Source organism: Vidua macroura, chromosome Z (genome assembly GCF_024509145.1).
Source record: "Vidua macroura isolate BioBank_ID:100142 chromosome Z, ASM2450914v1, whole genome shotgun sequence".
NCBI lineage: Eukaryota > Metazoa > Chordata > Aves > Passeriformes > Viduidae > Vidua > Vidua macroura.
Window position 1 is genome coordinate 33,303,451 of NC_071611.1, and position 20,146 is coordinate 33,323,596.

Here is a 20,146-nt window from a genome sequence, read left to right on the forward strand (position 1 = left end):
TACACTAGGGTATAATAATGTACTAGTTAGTGCTCATGCAAATGATGCCTCCCTAGAACTTGAAAGCTTTAGAGTGTACTTCTTTTAATTTTCTTGTTTTAAAATAATTTCCTGCAGTAATAATGTAGGAAAAAAGTTACTGTATTCAGTAGGAAAAAACTTACTGTATTCAGTAAGGAGTGAGAAACACAAATTTGCTAATGCTGTGTTGAATTGACAACCCTTGAAAGCAAAATGCTTTTATTTTACGTCTTTCTCTTCTTCCTCCTCTTCCCCGTTTTCAGTTGTGCCATGGTGGGTATGTAAGTCTCTGAAACAGTCTAACAAGGACAAATCCACTTAGTGGATACAAGTTTAAGAATCAATTCAGATACCTGGTAATTGGGTTGTCAAGTTATTCTTCATAGTATTGGATTAACATGAGATAAGTATTTTTATACCAATGATGGTGAAAGCTATTAAAAAGAAAAAAAAACTTTATAAAATTGCACCATGAAAAGGATTAAGTTATTTCAGAAAATAAATATGCTGGCTTCTCTTGTTTCTCCTAAAAGATCTTTTTCTAGATCTTTTGAGTTTATCTTTTGAGTTACCTTCCCCCCATTATTATAATATCCACATCATCTTGAAGACCGTGGAGGTCTTGTTACAGTGGTTGGCAAGAATGGGTCAAATATTTCATTAATGTGGGGGTAGTTGTGGAATTTTGACAAAGCCCTGTGAACAGTCATCCATTTTTTTTAACCATCTGAGGGACATGCTGGCTCCTTCAAATGGCTTTTTAGAGGTATCTAGACAGCCTCATCATGGCATCATCTGCCTTCTTCAGCACCACTGGTTATGGGCTTGTCTCGCTTTTTAGTAATCATGGTAAGATCCTCTGTGGCTGGATACTACCTCTCCTCGCTGAACTTTGCTACTAAGCATGAAGACCTGGGAGGCTGGAAAATATCTTTCTGATTGCTGACCTTTTTTTATGCATTTGCATTTTGTTTTTATGCCTCTCCAGCTGTACCTTCTGGTGAGTTAAAAGGAAAAGGGTCAACGTATGGTTTAATTTCTTGAAACCTTCAATTCACAAACTTCTCCTCTGAAGCTTATTTATTCATCTCTCATTTAAGGTGTAGATTTGGAGGCCTTCCTGTCTCTTAAAATACCCGCTCTTGAGGTATTGCTGGCTTGTTTTGGTTCTTCTTTTGAGGTGCAGATATGAGGGCTTTTTGTTACATTTGTATATAAGATCTGGATCTTCTAAATGCCAGATGTCCCCTTGTGATGGAATTTTATTGTCCTTTTGGACTGCAACTGAAAAATCTGTATTGAATTTCAAACCTGGGTAATTGCTGGGTCCAGTTTTTGGGGTTTTTAAAAACTATAATAAAACTTAGTCTTCAGAAATGCAATTCCAAAACTTATTTCACATTTTGGAACTGATATGTTGATACTATTTCCATAACAATGAAGTTTCAGGTTTCTGTTTCTGAAAGTGGAGGGGGCACCCGTATTCATTAGGGCAAAGAAGATGCATGTAGCAAACATCTCACCCCCCAATTATTCTATGCCCTTTAAAATGGAGAAAGTGGGACAATTATACACACTTAGCAGGGATCTATACTCATCACATAAACCAAACAGCCTTTTTATTCCAGGAGTGTAAAAGGCTTAAGTATCCTACTCTTAGATGTGGAACAGCAGCAGATGGGGAGGCTGTAAGCATAACACATTCTTCCTTAGTCAATACATGCAAAACTGGGAATGGGAAGTAAAGGTCCAGATCTCTTTTAGTGAAGGATGCGAAAATATATCTAAACAGTCTTTTGAAAGAGTAGCCCTTCAAGCAACTGTTTTAGGTATGATCGCAAGTTTCTAACTGAGCAGTTAAGTGTGTGCATGCAGTGCTTGTGTGCATACATACCCTGTTTTGCTTAAACTCTGTTTCTGAACACATAGCGGTAGGGTGGGTGATCTGCAAATGAGTACTGACAGTAGATGTACTTAAAGTGGTTGCTGTAATTATCTGCTCTTATATATATTATAAGGAATTTGTTAAGGCCTTTTGTATCTGAAGTTTGAGTCATGTTGTTAACCAATTTGGAGAACATACTTTAATATTTCAGAGCTTTAGAATGAAGTTAGATCAAAATCATTATTTATTGTTCTCAAAAATCCACCATTTTCCTTAATGGGACAGGTGAATATGAAGGAGGAACAGAGCATGGTATGAATATTCAGAAAATTAACTGAATGCCAGCATATTCACACAGATTGATAATGACCTTCTCTTCTGATGATGCTAAATCTGGTTGCAGTTTGCAGTACAGTTTGTTGTATCTTTTTGCTTTAACACTGGTCAAACTAATTCTCCTCAGTACAAATTCTTGTACAGTGTAATATTTTTTCCCTATATATAATTGTCCTTCTTTATTTACCTACTTAGCCTTTCTGAATTTACTACAAATTTTTCTTGAAAGCAGTACTTACTACATTTTAGCTGAGCAATGTAGGTTTGTCAAAAGAATGCAATAACTAACTTCTAGATATTTTTGTTAGATATTACTTTTTTTAGCTCCTTTTGCTGAGTATGGATGTTGCAGTGGGACCTGAAAGTTCAGAGTTCTGGGTTGGGAGCAATACTGAAAACCTCCTGACAAAGCAGATCCAGAAATCTGTCCAGGAAACTGCCCTTCCTAGATGATTTGTCATCTCACTAAGCACATGCATAGAAATTAAACCTTTGAACCTGAAGTGGTAAATATTACACCATATTGTAGAAGACTGCTGCTTCAGAGACACTGTGCAGTCTGAGTTTTGTTGGCCTTCAAAAGCATACTTGCACAGCTAGCAAGGATGTATATGTGTGTGAAACACTTCCTTTTAAGTTAAACTTAACGTCAGGTATTTGTAGCTCTCTAATTTCAGTCTGTCAGTTTTGTTTGTAGTAACAGATAATGCAGCTGTCAAGGTTCATAATTATAATTGTATTACTAATGTACAGATTCAGATTACAACTCAGATGTCTAAAGGAAAAAATAGTTCCCTGCTTCAGTTGATGTATGGTTCCTATGCTGACTGCGCTCAAAACAAGCTGTGCATAGTCTGCCATTGCAAATTCAAAATGTAATCTTCAAAGGAAGTTTTTAGGAAATTAGAGCTGACTGTTTTGACGTTGGTAATTTATTTCAACACAATTGCCAAAGTGGTGCCCTTTACCAATCATTTGCCAGGAATTTGTCAGCTTTCTTCATAGCTCCTTGTCTGGTTGTGGCCCTGCATGAGCTGTGAGTGCAGTTAAATCACTGGGTGGTTCTGAGAAGCCGGGCGCCCCTGCTAGATGGCTGGTATGGGACTAACCCATATGATATTGTTTGAAGTTCAACCAAACTTGTGAAACTCTTATGGTTCTCTGTTCTATGTATCCCTTCAAAACTGTCACTGTGTTAAAACAAAAAATAAGCTCAAAAAACTAAAAAAAAAAAAACCTTTGCAAAACTCCCAAGGCTTATGCATTATTTACTTCTATTTAAATGAATGGTTTTGTTTTCCCTTGTTACATTAGATAGTGACTGGTTTGCTCTGGAATTTTTAAACTTAAGTCAAGAGTCTGGTCATTCACTTTAAGTTAAGCCATCTCTATTAGATGACCTGTCTGTCCCTCTCCTTATCTGTCTCCCTGCCTGTCAGTACTGGGAGTATTTCTACAGTGAAGTATTATTTTGCATTGAAATTACTTGGGTTTTATAAAATGTACCAATATACTGTTTTGAAACTTCTTAAAGGTTTGTTGAAAACCAAACTGCACTTAATGATTCAAGCATAACTAAATGTATTACTTCTCGTCTGGTGTTGCCACGCCTTTGGGCACCACAGTCTGGCAGTTTCCATCAGCATCATGAATCAGAAATTTGATGTGCCAGAGACTTACTGTGTGTTTACTAGGGGCATACTGGTATGTTGTATATAGCACTGATTATTTCTTCTATGGAGCTTTCAGCCTGTGAAGTGCTTTACAGTACTGAAATTTCTATGTATAAGAGTTTTCATCAGAGGCTAATTTACTATTTTTCACTTCTGAAAATGTACATGCAAAAAAAAATCCACAAAAAGCAACTGAAGCAGCTTGGATACCAAGGCATTTGAAAGGAATAGAAGTCCACACATGTACTACTATTCAGACAGTGCAGCTTTTTCCTTAAGCACTGCTTTTACCCTTATGCCATTACTATTCAAGATCTAAAGTGGCTGGTTTGGGAACACTTACAGACCTAGTGAAATTATTCATCACTTTTGAGAAGTGGAGCTTAGTCAGGGCAACTACACATCATTTTACATGGAAGGAAAAATGAGCCATGGTATTGAATAAAAGCCTTTAAATATTTAAGCCTTAGAAGCTTCTAGGCTGGCAGTGCGTGTTGAAATGGGGCTGTACTTGATCTGGGAGCAAAAGGAGCTGTCTTTGCAAAAGAAACTGACTGGTGATAGGGAGAATTGAATCTGAAAAGTGAACATGCTCTAATCAAATGAGATGCAGTTCTGCAATCTGGATCCTGTTTCTGAGCTTACATCTCCTTTGCCTTTGTATGAATTGGACCTTTTGAGTAGTGATAGGTAACATTCATTTTCATGACTGAAACTAGAACTCTTCCTCCTTTAATGGTTTTCAGACAAAGCTGGGCTTGAATTCAGTTTCAGTAGCTTATCATGCTTAAGGTCATTTGAAATCAAAATACATACCTGTGTTGGGTGCATCCTGAAAATTATTTGGGAACTAGCTGTGACCAACCAAGCAGGTAGATGCATCTTCTCATTCACAGAATTTCAATGGTTTGCAAAAGGTAACAGGAGGAAAAAGTATCAGAAGATAAAATTTGGGGTGTGTTTAACTGTATCAACCACATAGTACTGCAGGAACAGGTATCCCCTTAACAGTTCTCCCACTGCCTCCTTTCTTTTTCCCCTTTGACGATTACAAGAATCTGCTGATGGATGTATTCTGCATACTTGTCAAGGACTTCTTACCCAAAGCAGTTCCTTAAAGAAGGAATAGCACATAAATCCATGATTTAATAGAGATTATAATTTTCTGTCTTCATTCCCTTTATGTAAAATAACACCACTGCAAATCAAAAACATATTATGTGGGTAAGTTATGCAGGCATAATAAATGTGATGCAGGAGTGATCTAGTGCATGTGAGAGCAAACTAGTAGTTTTTAGAAATGTTGGCTTGAGTACCCCTTCCAGCCATTTTCAGTTTTAGTCTTTTTCCTGAGCTGGAATTACTATGAAGAGAAGTAAACAAAGTCCTAATTTTTATTTTCTTCCCTATTGGAGGACGCTACCTGGAAATGTAGTGGAAAGTTAAAACGTTTGTTTTATGCAGTGTTGAGTTAAATGGAATGATAAAATCAGAACTGTTGAAAGATAACTTGTTTTTTTAATGGTTTTGTGATGTATGTGAGGAAATTGCAGCATGGAATTTTGTTGGACTTTGCAATATAGAAAGCACAAAATGTACATGTTTTTGTGTGGCATGAATGACAGGATTTGGTAACTTCTTGCTCTCTTGCTAAAAAAAAAAAAAAAATTGGAAGTTCCATGTGTGCAGATTTACTGCTGCTTATTTTAAAAGGAAAAAAAACAGTAACAGTATGAATTTTTCTAATTACTTGTTATTTTACAATCAAGTTTATTCTCCTGGTAGCTGCTGATATAAACGTCTGCTGTCAGATGCAAAATAGATAGCTTAGGTAGTCATTGTTCTCTTAGGTTGTTCCATCAGTGTGTAATATTTTTGTTCAAATAAAATTTACAGAATATCTACATGCCTGAATGTATAATCAGTCAATTTCTTCAATTCCCAGAGAGTAAAGAAACAAACCCCCATCAAATCATGCCAGCAGAAGCTTTTAAGCAGCTTTGGAATCTGGTCAATCTAGCACTTAAGACAACTCTTGCAATACTCTACTGCTGATTATAACTACTTCATGTTGATGCTGAGCTTGAGGAAAAGTTATTTTATACCCTTGTTTCTTGCAGAATCAGCAGTGTTTGTTTCAAAGGCTGGTTGTTAGGATGGTGGTTAGAAATTGGTAAATACCTCTCTCTTAGAACCTGTTAGATTGGGTTTATGTCAGTAGGATAAGCAGGGAAATTTAATTGTGTGTGATAGACTATAAAAGGAAAAAAGTGGGAAGTCTGCAAAAACATGGTCATGGTATCAAATCATGTGTATTACATGTCATTACATTACATTGGCAGTTTCCTCACTATCTGCCACTGCATAAAGCAGAGCTGAGTGGATCCACCCTTCACCCCAGATATGATTATGGAATTGTGCAAGATACTTGCTATTAAATGTTAGGTCTCCTGTTGAAAAAACTGTCAGTACAATTTTCCAGATGAAGACTACTGAGTTGGAAATACTCTGGCAGCATTTTCATATGTGTAAATGTATAGCTTTGTACTCAAGTGTGGGTATAATTACTGTCAGACTAGGAAAAAAGTAGAGAAATTGGGAACATGCGGTTCTGAGTAGTTCCTGATATTGTTCAGTAGGTGAACTACTTTTGTATTTATTTCAACTTTTCTTCACAGTAATGACAAAAGTGCTTAATTTCAGAGTCCTCAAAACTCCCAGCCCACGCTGATCTTGTAAGTTATAGTGATGCAAGTCCAGCACATGAGGAAAGAGTGGATCTTGGGAGAACAAGTTGATTGTTGAATGCAGAGAAAATTGACTTTTAAAGAATGTGGTGTTTAAGTGTAGAACTAGGACTTTAAATCATGGCACTGAAATACTAGGAATATTTCACTGACAAGTATGTGGCTGGCTTGTCACAAGCATTGGCTTACTCAACACAGGCATGCTGAGCTGCAGCACTCTGGCATTTATTCCCCTCCAGATCATGGAATGGGTAACACAAATGTCAGTGGAAGCTTTGAGTCAGACTGGGAGAATCCAGGGAACTTGAAGAAGGAAAGGACATACTGGCTGATCCAGCTGGGTGTATTTATTTGCTTTGATATGGGAGCGTGCAAAATGTTTTGCTGAGCCTTCTGTTTTTCTCCAAGGGATCATTTCATAATTCTGTAGTCACATTGGGAAGATTTCCTTATCATTCGCCTCTGACAGATTTATTGAAGCACCACAGGATGCCCTTTCTTGTGGAATATCTCTTTCTACTGTCATTTACTTTAGTTTCTCACCATTTAATGCTCCACTGTACCATATGTATATAGCTCTTCTCTAACCTTGTCTTTCCCAAGGCTGTTAATTTCCCTGTCAGATTCCTGCATTTGTCTTAAAGCTTCTGTGCATTCAGGTGTTCATGCAAAGATATTAAATGAAGACAAGACATCAAGCGTGTTTACGGAGTTCCAGTGTGCAGTAATTCACTTAAGAAGCCATGTACTTTACAAAATAATGCCAAGCAGAACTTACTACTTAAAACATGCATTTTCTTGTAAGTCACAGTTGAAGAAAATGATCCTTTTATGTGCTGTGTACTATGTTCAATTTTTCTACTAATTGAAGAAATATAACCTGTCGGGGCTGGCTCTGCGCCCTGGGCTAAGCTGGCCTTGTGCATGGAAGGTAATAGAAGGTTGTCAGTGTCAAGTCCTCCAAGGCAATCTCTCTTAGTCTTGCTTATCTGGGCTTAGAAATCCTGGCTAAAATAACAAAGTCATTCAGCTGATATGCTTCTTGTAGGAATTGTTTGTACTTTGCTTATTTTTCCAGGTATTCTTTAAAAATGCAGACATTAAGTAATGAGCCATAGTGATAAATTGTAGTCAATCTTATGGTAACCTTTTTTAAGAACTACTGTGTCTTTACATGTGTCATTACTTTTTTACTGTCTTTATCCTTACTGGAAACCATGTGAAATTCATGACAAAGCTAAGTTTCAAGAAAGCAAAACAGCCCTTAAATTACCTTGTTTTAAGACCTTTTTATGATGTCCAGCTCTACTGTGTACATTGGAAACTAGGAGCATATTTTAAACCTCAACTGAGACCTGAAACTGGCTTTATGTTACTACTTTAAGGCATTCTTCTAACTTGGGAATAATATATTGTCCAAGTGGAAGTAATTAAAGTTTATGCTTTTTTCCTGTTAAAATGAAGTGCTATTTCTGATGTAGGAAGAGATCTGTGAGGAAGGTATTGATGGATTGAAAGACATGGACTTCTGAAAAACTTTTTTTTGATGTCAAAGTTGGCCGTTTTGGAAACAATCAGATCAAGACTACACTTGCCAGCTCTATTTCTGATACTTCAGTTTCACTGGATATTGTTCTAAGACTATTTTGAAAACAGTATTTTGAAATCTGATGTGTGAATTCTGTTGGGACAGGTTAGCCTTTCTTTCACTGGTGAAAGGTAGGGATTTGGAGAGTTGTCTATACCCTTTTACTGCTGGCTCATGGCAAACCAGCACTTGAAATAGGATCACAAAGAAGCCAAGTGCTTGGCTGGTCTGGTAGACATGACATTCTCCAGGCTTTGGGAAGACATTATTTATGTGCTGATGAATAGTTGGGAAATTTTTCATTGTCAATATTAATGTTTTGAAAGGATTTAAATTGTTTTAAAAAATGTTTTTTAAAGAAGTCTAGAGACAGCAGTACTGCCAAAGAAATTTCACTGGGATTGCACAATGTGCAAGTTGGATCCGTACTTGTCCCAGTTGTATTTCTGGCAATACTTCATGTGCTAAGCACAATATTTTCAGTCATGTACAGCATATTTATCTATGCCTGATAAGACTGTGTTCAAAGTTTATAATCTTCAACCTGGGACAAGGCATTCTTAATGTACCTTAGGCTAATACATTCCTGAAACAAAAAGGACCAGTAGTCAAGAACACTTTTAAAAGGGTATAGGAATTCCAAAATAAACTTAAAGAATGGTATTTTTTCCTTTTATCACATACTAGTCTTCTAAATTCCTTCAGCTGGCAACAGGTTGCTTTCAATAATTGCAGGAAATATAACTTTATGGCCATTCTATTTATATGGAATAGCCCCAGAGCTATTGGATAAAATACTGCCAATAGGAGCTAAGAATTCCTTATTCTGTATCTTCTGTAGAACAGCGTGCTTTGCATTCTCAGATGACATGTTTGAAGGACAGGGCTCTTCAAAATGCTTGTTGTATTGGTTTTCATAGTGGATTCTTGCCCAGAAATATTAAGTGTTGAGTACAAGAGTGGAAAAGGGATATCTCGCTACAGTGTAATCTTAATGGTTTTGAACTTTAAACATCTGAAGCTAGTACATTGTCAAAGTTTTTCTTCTTAAGAAGCTAATTGGAAAATATCAGTTGATGAAACAGAAGTCATCTTATTTCAGATTGCTTATTTAGTGCCTCTGAAACCAAAAGCTATTGCCAGTGTTTTAAATCAACCATAAACCAAAAGCTCTAAAACCTCTGGAATAAACCTATGTAGACTTTTTCTGACATAGTTTCTAAGTGTTATATGTGCCAACTAATTCAGGAAGTTTTACAGTTTCACTTGTGCACAAGACAGTTTCATTGCTTTCTTTGTGGTATTTGAGCAGGGCATCTTTAACCTCATTATCTTGCTGCATGTCAGAGCTGCTTTTGTTACTCCTAGTCCAAAGAGTGGAAATGTTTCCTTTGACCAGGAATTTCCATGGTTTCGGGGTCTCTGTTTGGCAAAGGCACCAAAACAAGGGACCTGGTGGATATGGTAGAGGTCAGTCTGCAGAGCTATGAAACTTTTATTAAGCTGGCCATGTTTTTGTATGCCAAACTGCTGCAGGGGGAGTGCTCTTGTTGTGTAATTAAATTGCACGGAAGGCTGGCTGAAACCTGGCTGGTGGCCTGTGAAACAGCACCATTACAAGGCTCTGTGCATAAAATGGAAAAAAGTAGTGCTAAGTACAGATCTTTCATCTTTCTGCTTAAGACTAAATTAGAAATGTCTTTCCATTTTGCTTTCTTTTCTTGAAGAGGTGGGTGGCATTTATTTTGCATCTGTGGCTCCTCACAAAACCAGCTGTGCAGGTGAGGACCTGGCCAAAGGAATCCTGGACTGTCAGTGTCAACTGTCAGGTCCCTTCAGCCTGGACCTGGTAAAAGCCTTTGGGAGCTGAAGGCAATGTTGACACTCTCAATGAGATGACTAAGTACAAATAATTTCTACAAATATTAGGTGAAGTGTCATCTTTCGCAGTTGACTGGCTAATAAATTGCATTCCTGCCTTTCCCCCTACCTTTCAATGATAAATGATCAGGGTCTGTGTGAATCATACATTTCACAGAGGTGTACAAATGTAATATAAACTACTAGATATGAGTTGTTAACTACTGCCTCTTGATGGTGACTAAATGCAAGTAATTGTTTTGGGGTGATTAATGTCATTTGTATTCATACATATACTGTGACTATAAGATAAGAAGTAATTATATTTAAAGTATTCTGGCATTTGTCAAGGTGAACTATTAAAGGACACTTGATTACTGTCTTTGAAGATGTGTTCCCTTGCTGTTCAAACTTCAGTCAAAAGTCTAGTACTTACTGCCTGATGTGGAGATCAGCTTAACTTTGGAAGAGGATAACTGCTGAGTAGTGAAGTCTGTACTCTTTGAAGAGTAGTATGGACATGTTTGCATTTTACTTATATAATATGGATTGGTATCACTGCAGTCTGAATGTTGTAAAAGAAAACTGATGATTTCTGATCTTTTCTTTTCCAGACTATCATTTTATTCTGGCCATTCTTCATTCTCCATGTACTGCATGCTCTTCATAGCAGTAAGTATGCTCTTTCCATCTAAGTGATAACAAAAGGTCTGTTAGCTAACCAGTACTGAATATTTACTTGGCTGCTTTGCACAAGGGACATTGCTTTTGTAGGATGCTTGTCTAGTACAGTTAAAGACTTCTCAATTGGAGTTGTAAGGGTGGTGATACTGGGACAAGAAGTAGAATGATCTTCAGTATGCCTAAGAATACTTAATATGGCACTTGGCTTGTGTGTCATATCTAAAATGAACCCAGTGACAAGTGTGTAAGAAGATGCTACTTAAATGTATTTATATTTAAAGTATTATAAACCTTATAAAATTTGTAAGGCTTATAATACTTTTAAATTGATAAGCTTTATAAAAACCTATAATGAAACATGTCTGATTTAATGACATGTGCAAAGCCTATTTTAAAATAAAGAAAACAAGACCCTTAAACACTGATCAAGTGTGGCTGGGCCCATAAGCACAAAACAGTAGATCAAATTGAATTTTCAAATTCCCTTTTATTTTTCTGTCTTTTTTAGGGACAGAGAGGGAAGAGTGAGGAAAGCAAAGGGACAGTAAATATTAGTGATAAGATCAATTTAGAAATACTTCATTTGGGGATTACTATATTTTAGTTGAAATTGTTCCAGTCAATTAGGACAAATTATCTTCAAATTACCTTAGGGTAAGGTTTATAACATGAAAGACTGATTTTGTTGTTTTCCCCCTGCTAAGTGATAACACAGAAGGCATTAACAACTTTATGGAATTTTGTTGTTAATGCAGTTGTAAAATTAAACTCTAGTACTGGATGTAAGTTGCTAACTTAACATGTACACTCCATGATTTTTACAGACCTCAGATTCAATTTGCTTTTTTTGTCTTCATTACATTGTAATTTTTTCACTCTCTCATGGCAATAGTATAACATCCACTGTGAATGAACCAATTGTTCAAACTAAACAAAAAACCCTACACAGAAGGGGTGGCTTTTCAGTATGGTGTAGATAGCTTTTAAGCTTTATTTTAAAATAAAGCTATCTCAGAAGCTTGATGTTTGGTTTTGATCTGTCATGCAGGTTTTTTTATGGCTAAACCTGTTTGGATTGTCTCCTCTGCTTACCAGTCTTAGCTAATGTAAATACAAAGAGTTCATAAAAGTATTATATCCTGGGTTTGACTCCAATATGGTGGTATGACTTCCTGTCGGCTGTTACAGTGTTTTTGCTCATTATGACTGGCAATCTCCTAAAATTTTATGGGTCCACTCGTAATAGTGTTTCAAGCCCAAACCCACTCTTTCCATAGTACAGTGAAGCAATTACTGCTATACAGAGAGCAACCTAATACTGACTTGCCCCTCTGGGCTCAGTCAGACCCTTCTCATCCAACATCTTCTCACATGGTTTTGTTAAACAACAAGATAACGTGATACTTAAATCTCACAGAAGGACAAACCTGGAGATAAGAAAAACCTTGGTAGGTGTGTAGCAATATGTATTGTTTATAATTCATACTGACAGGATTACAGTTGTCATGGATCTGAAGCTGTCTGAGCTTTTACCTCTGTACCATGTGTGTAAGGCATGTTCTGCTGCAGCCTAGGTAAACGGTGGTAGCTCGGAGGAATTCTCAACTCATTAATTGAAGGTAATGGGTCACATTAGATAATACAACTCTCTAGATGCATACAAGACAGTAGAAGATGTCTTGAACAGCCTGGACTTGAGACCTTGTTTGGTTAACCTACTAGGCTTGGAAAAAATTCAGCTTTTGGCAAGAAAGTAATGAGTTCTTTATTTTGAAGTTACTAATTTCATGTGGCTTGAATAATGCTTTCTGGAGTGCCTGTGGCATATTCTTTTGAATCCATGCAAAAGAGCTTTTCTGGAAGGTTCTTGAAGTGGAAATGGAGAACCTTACCTGTCTTGGGGCTTTGTATGAGTTTGATTCTTGGCAACCTCCGACACGGGCAGGTGGCAAGGCAGTGCAAATCAAACCCTTCCTATGCAAGCTACTTCAAAATACCATAAATCCTGTCCTTGTGTCTGTCCTGGTTCAGACACTTGCTGTGCTCAGAGCTGTCCTTGTGTTCACTGTTATGTAGTAACTGCAAAACATGGCTTTGCTTAGTAGCATCCTTAAACTAGAGGGGTACAAATGCCTTTAACTCTCCTAAGATGACATTTGAACAGGAAGTGTTTCATTGGAGATCAGTTTGTTTTTCATTAATTAATCAATGAGTTTCCAGAGCCCTGACTGTTTCTGCACCCATTTTTTGTCTTTGGCTGAGCTGTATTGCCCAGTAAAAATAAGAGGCTTTGTGGAGATTAGACTTCTACTTCCTTCTGTCCGATAGTAAGGTTATTCATCTAGAAACTGCTATGAGGCCATTGTAGGGACATCTAGCTCCTGTGCAGTATGTTTTTGTCTTGCTGATTAACACAGCCTTAATGCATACAAGAAACCAAATCGAGTTCAGATGTCTTCAAGAAGACAGCTAGTGCAGGAAGGTGAGGAAAACACACACACACTTGCCTGTGCGGCAAGGCAGAGTGCTGCTGCTGGCTCCAAGCCAAACCTGCAGCACTTGATGGCTTGTTCGTTTTCTGATCTCTGATGCTGGCTTCATCTGTGCCCTGCATATGTTCTGCAGCCACAGCTTGAGTCACCAGCAGGACAGGCTGTTAGGATGTGGCATTACTCAGAGGCTGTGTTAATCATAACCAGACACTAGCATGCCACTTTCTGGAGCGGCTGGAGGAGTCTGCTCTGTGTGTGTATGTGTACTGCAGAAAGTGTGCTCTTAAAAGTTAGCTGCTGAATGCCTGTGCTGTGTCAGGTGAATCCATGACTCTGTAAAGAACCAGTCCTCAGAGGAGCATCTGAGGGAGCTGAGGGTTCAGCCTGGAGAAAAGGAGGCTCAGGGGTGACCTTATGACTCTCTACAACTGCCTGAAAGGAGGTTGTAGCCAGGTGTGGGTCCTAGGCAGCCAGCAATAGGATGAGAGTAAATGACCTCAAGTTGAGCCAAGGGAGATTTAGACTGGATATTGGGAAAAATTTCTTCTTGGAAAGGGCTGTCAAGTGTTGGACCAGGCTACCCCAGGGAAGTGGTGGAATTGCCATCCCTGGAGGTAATTAAAAAATGTGTGGATGTGATACCTGAGGATATAAATGAGTGGTGGACTTGGCAGTGCTGAGTTAACAGTTGAACTCAAATGACCTCAAGGCTCTTTTCCAACCTAAACAGTTCTATGATTCTATGACATTTTTGACTTGGCAACCATTTGGATTTCTTCAAGAGTCTGTATGGTGCGGAGTATTCCTTTCTTCTGCTTACAGGAGATTGCCAAAATTATCTGAGTTCTTACTGCATGGCTTTGCTAGTATCAGGAGAAAAAACTGCAATTTTGAAGATAATCCTATGCTGCATGTCCCCATCTCATAGCAGGGGCCACACATGGAAACACCACTCACTGGTGGTGTTAGTCATTAGTCATCAAATTCTCTACTGTAACTCTTTGTTGCATGGAAATGTTAAATAGTTTATATTATCCATCTGTTTAAATAAGCAGCAGTATATATCACTTGTTGCTCTCACAGCACAGAGGTCATTGCACCTGTAAAAAAGCTGTTGAGTCTAGGTAGACAAATTTAAAGCTTGGGTTTTTAGCCCACTTCCAGATTAAAGTTACAGTTTCTTGTATTTCCTAACATAGAATGAATGAAACCCCAGAAAAAAACCTGCTTGCAGATTGTCAGTCTAAAAAGCTATGGTGGAGAATGTATTTTAAAACTCATTTGGCAGAGCTAGATGGGTTAGTTTGGATCCAAGCAGAGCTGTTATCTCCAGGATAAGAGCTTCTGCCAACAGCAGCTTTGTGTGCAAGCTAGAGGGAGTTTGACTGCAACAGTATGTGGTAATCCAGTGACCTAATAACAGATGATGGATCCCAAATTATCTGTGTTGTCCTCTCCCCATGCGGCTCATTTTTTTTCTTAATTAAACAGCTGGCATGGTCTCTCCTGTACCAAAACTATTTTATCCTGATTTGGACAATGAGGGAGCAAGTGTAGTGGAACACCTCTTCTACCAGTGTCCATGTGATCAGACTAGCATCTTGGCCCTAAAGGGGGAGATGCTGCAGGCAGTTTTTGCTTTGACTTTTCAAGGTAAGTATTGTAGAGAGTGCTGGACTCCAGGACAGTTCGGATGGATAGAGACGAGAGATCTCTGAAGTCAGATCTTAGAAGATGTAGTTTATTATAAAGGGTGAAGGGCCTTGCATGGAGTTGCTAGCCGCAACTCGTGGCAGGCCCAGGGAGAGAGAGGGAGAGAGGGTTCCAGGTGAGGGTCCCAGGAGGAAGTTCCAAGAGAGCGTCTGGTCCCCCGGGCACACCTCATTAGGGGGCTTCAAGGTGGGCTGGGACAGGACTTGGGCCAATGGGGTTACAGATACCTGATACTTCAGGGGAGGGTTACAGGTGTGGGATGAACCACACATTGGGGGGTGGGACAGAACATTCCATTTGACCTTTGGACCTACTGATAGGTAAAGGGCATTGTTTAATCAGAAAGGGGGGGATTGCTTTCAATCTGGCTATACTATTGTTTTCTAGTTGTTCAGTAATTAAGGTTTGGTATCTCAAATCTTGTTCTCATCTCAATATCTGCATTTTCTAAGTCTTTGCCAGGCAATCATATTTATAAGGCTTTCCTATTTCATCTTCCCCAACAAGTATGTTAAAAAAAATATTTTAAGTTACAATGCTAAATGCATGATGCCATCAACAGTGAGAACAGTTGGCAGAAATGGGTGTGGCCCTGAAGATTATGTTTCTGTAACAGAATCAGTTTTGGCTGTAGCTGGCCTGGGCACTTCCCGGTCGGCACCTATCCCAGGATGAAGAATAGGGCTGCACAAACCTAGCCAAGAGGCACTGCTATTCTGGGGATGGCAACGTGTTTGTACTGCTTAGACTTGGGACAAAAAGGGGTGATGAATCTTGCACGATGTAACTTGAGTGGCTCTCCTACAAGTTGTTGGGAACATTGTATATATCCAAGGTCACATGGAAATACAGATGAGATCAGGAAGGCGACTGGTGTTTGTGCTGGGACTGACGGCCTTTATTGCAGAGAGATCATAGGATAAACACAAGTGAAAATAGGCTTTAGGCTGCTTTTGGTACTCATGCTCCCAAATGTGCCAGTCAACCTCTGCTCTCAAACTCTGATTTTAATTTTTTATGTTGGGATGGGAGATTGAGTGAAACAGTACTCAAAATAGTCTTTAAAATAGTATTTTAGGTATGTCTGTTTGCACAGGACCTATTTCTTCACTTTTGCAAATGCTTTAGACTAGAGCTACAGAACTGGTTTTATTGTGTTCCTGTCCACATAAAAATTGAGGACTAGTCTTCTAAAACTAATGAAAAGACGTGTGTTACTGAAATGCTTTGTTTGGCTGTAGCTGTGCGTAGTATCAAGTACCTTACTTTCAGCAGATGAAAAAATAAAGGGTAACTGGTCATGGTGCAAGGCTCAAGTATGGAAGCACTTATGCATCTACCTGTATGTGTTCCTAGTATTCTTTTAATATTGTTATTTAGACTTTTTATGGTAAGCAAACAAAAAACCCTGATTTCTGTGTGGTTTGCTTGGAAGTTAGGGCCAGTAGTAATAATGCCAATATTGTGAACTGGTTCCTTTAGGACTGAGCTGAAAGCAATACATTGCAGTGCTTTAGTTCTTATAGTAAATGTTAAAATACTAACTTCAAGGGTTTTTTTTCTATCAGAAAAGAGGTAAGTGTTGTATTCCAATTTTCAACAGAATAAAGTGTTACTGTTTATCATGCTCTAAGGTAAAAATTATATCGATGTGAAATTATTTTGGCAATGTACAGCCAAATTGAAGCTGGAGGATTAAAACCTAAAACCCCATTGCCCACTGGACAAGTAGTATTTGTTTAGAACAGATTGATTATAGTGTTGATATTGAATTGAAAGCTGAGCTGTTACTAGTAACAGGACTTTATGCCCATTGCTTAGGAGGCAGCTTTTGCACATCAATTGCCTTTGACAACAGGATGCAGCTATCTTAAAGAGCCAACTGGTACATAACTCTGCCTTTTCTCCCTAGTTCAGCCATTTCCCCCCCAGTTTAGTTCTCCCATAGATCAGTTCCCTGTAGGGCTGTTCAAACATCAGAGCTGACACAGGGAAGATAGATACGGTCAGAGTAATTGGGATATACCGTCCCTTTGAACAGCACCTCAGGTATACCCGCACACTGAAGGCACTGCAGACCTGTATCTTTTTCCCTCACTGGAAGGGGAAGAACTAATTCTGAACTATTGCTTCTTTCTTTTTTATTTTCTGCCCAATCAAAATAAAACTAAAGGACATATAATAATGCAGATTTACCTGGGATCATAAATATGTATTTATGAAAAGGAGGTGATCTCATTAAAAATGCAAAATGTGTTGACAGGCATCAAAGTCTAAGTTGCCTTTTTTTTTATTCCTTTAATTTTTTTTTTTTTTTTTTTTGCTTTTGGAGAAGCCCAGCTCATGAGTGACTCATGAATTCTTCTATGGTTCTGTATTCCTTTTATAATACAGTTTTCTGTTTGGATGTGAGCCTGCTGTGTTTAAAAGTACATGGGAGATACATTATCTATATTTCTGGTTTGCAGGCAGTGTCTTGTTGGCTGATGCCTATAGCTCTGTGTTTATTCATAGATGCAGTGCTTCCAGGTACAAAATAAGCTGCTGCACTTCCACGTAATATTTGCATAAATGTAAGATTGTATATGACGCATATATTGTGGCTCTTTTGTGCTCAGAACTGCAATTTTTAAACTGTTTACTGGATTTCTTATATTTCCTTGAATTCCAGAGTTTGTACTAACTGAAATATGATGAATCACTCTTACACAAAGCTATTTGAGTAACAGCATTTATACAAACTAGCTTTTATATGAAGGCATTTCTCAAGTTTCCCATAAGAAGCAGAAAGGGAAGAGCTATTCTGCAGACATTTATAGATGTAGGAGAAAGCTTTGAAAATCTCTGAAGGGAGCCTTTCTCTCTGCTGTTGCCTAGTCTGAGGAGGGAAGAGGTGTCTGGATTGCTTAACAGGACTAGAACAGGGATGGTAGATCACTTACCTGTATCACTTATCACTGTGTATCTGTCTAAGTGTTTAGTTTCAGTTGCTTTATAACATTATGCAAGAATCTAGCCTGAATGTCTCAGCTTGTCCATTCTCTTGGAGTATCATATTTTAATATGGGCTTTTATCAAAGATGCTCAGATGCAAACTGTGTCTGCTGCATGTGTGTAGTAGTGACTACTGCACTGTCCTCTCCTCAAAGAAAGGTGACAGTGTGTATTTACTGATGGAGTTGGAGAGTGAATAGTTACTTTGGCACTCCATGCATCTGCCCAGCTTCCTAATGGAAGACTTCACAGTCTTAGACGAGGGGGTATTGTCTCTTGTAAGGATGTCCTTGGGATATCTGTAGAAATGAAATTTTCTTATTTTACAAATGTGCCTGGATTCTCAGCTGTTAATGCCTAATTCCAGGCCTCCTGAAAAGCTTTGCCCCTTCTTTTCAGAAGAACAGCCTTTGCATAACTAATATGAAGACTTCAAAACACTGGTGCCTCCTGTGCTTTCACTTCCTTCCACCCCTGCCTCATTAACGAAACCACCTATCCACAGTAGCTCCATATCTACTCCTTCCACCTCTGAAATCCCAAAGCAAACCACATACTTGTGTACATGGACTCGAATGTGCTTAAGCATTCCTAAATCAGAGCTTCTTGGTTTGGGAAGAATCCCTATGGTTTGTGGCTTTTGGGACTTTTTGGGTCAGCAGACTTGCTTTGAAGTATGAGTTTTCCTAACGGTAGCCAATAATGGATCCAAATACTAACTGTAACCACAGCAGTATTCTGTGCCTCCTAGAACAGTAATGCCATGGGGCTCTTCTGTGCTGCTCAGGCAGATACTATAAACCAAAGACACACATGACTAATAGTAAATGCTAAGCTAAATAAAGTAAATGCCATTTACTTGCTTGCTTCTCAAACTTGTATCAACTACTAAGGTCTCTCAAAGTAGAGATTTATTTCAAGATAACTGACTTTCTGCACCTCTGTTTTGTCTCCAGAGTCTTACTTGGAGAAACTGAGAAGTGTTCTCATTTCTCTGTGTCTCACAGGGGAATTTTGTCTCTTGGAAACTGTTTTCTCACTGTTCCGCTCTTAAGTTAATGATGCTGTGAGTCCGTTAGGGTTGCAGAGACAGAAATAAGAGTGAAAATAAGTGTATCTCTAAAAGGAAGGTTGTGCCTTCGGTTCTTTAGGACAGGACCCCTGTAGGAAATGCAGTTACTGGGGCCTTTTGGTATCAGGAGAAAATCTATTTTTGAAAAGTATCAGAACAAATCAATCAAACTACTTGGTACAAGTAGTACTATTACTTGGTGGGGGAACACCACCACAATCCCTCCCCTCTCCAGATTTTTTCCTTTTGACTTTGATTTTTGAACAAGTGCAGGAGGATTTCCCATACTTTTAATAGGCAAAGTCATTTTGCAGTGCAAAATTTCTGTATAATTGGATTTTGGAAAAAATAAGAGAAGGTATTGAATGAAAAATAACCAAGGAGTTTTAGGTATTGAAACTAAATATCTGAAATATGATCTTGGTTGGTGAACTGAGTAGGTTTTGGTAGATTTAAAAGAATTTTGTGCCCTTAAAGTGGAGAAGTATTAGCTGTTAGGAAGTTTCCTTGTGAAGCCACATGATTGCACCTCCAGAAGTCCATCTAGGAAACACAAGTCACTGTACTTCCAAATTAGGTAGGCATGCATTTATGTAAATTAATACTGCTCTTGTGAAAGAGCGAATGCTCAAAAGCCGTGCTAGAAATGTGGAGCAGCAAATAATTCTCCAGTTGCAGAGACCCTTCCATTCATGTCTGTGGCTTCTTGCAAGAAGCCACAAAGTAGCTGTGAGTTTCTGTTCATTGCTTGTATGTATTTTTAGAAATGAAGTACTAGACCATAGATTAAAAAGAAATTTGTGTTCAGGATGTGTGTGGCATAGAGGACATATTTTCATTATGGCATAAACTAGTAGGGGAAAAAACCTGATTATTTAATCCCAATAAAAAGAAGTCTTGTGAAATCTCTTTGCACTTCAAAAGGCATGAATGATGCAAACACAAGAAGCAGCAGGATGGGGGAGTGGAGAGCCATAGAGCATAGCTAAATGACAACTGCTGAAGGATCAGAATGCTCAGAACAGTGTGGAAGGAAGCTGGCATGGTCAAAATACTGACAGGAGCGTGTCTCTACCACAGC

The 20,146-nt window shown here is 38.4% G+C and overlaps 1 protein-coding gene across 3 annotated transcripts in view; it reads left to right on the top strand.

The window, feature by feature from the left end:
• The window catches only part of PLPP1 (phospholipid phosphatase 1), a 64,586-nt gene that overhangs the window by 38,156 nt on the left and 6,284 nt on the right, over positions 1-20,146 (top strand). For all 3 annotated transcript variants that reach the window (XM_054003969.1, XM_054003968.1, XM_054003970.1), the window contains one exon: positions 10,725-10,782. In XM_054003969.1, coding sequence (XP_053859944.1) covers positions 10,725-10,782 — 58 coding nt within the window. The remainder of the gene's footprint in view (positions 1-10,724; positions 10,783-20,146) is intronic.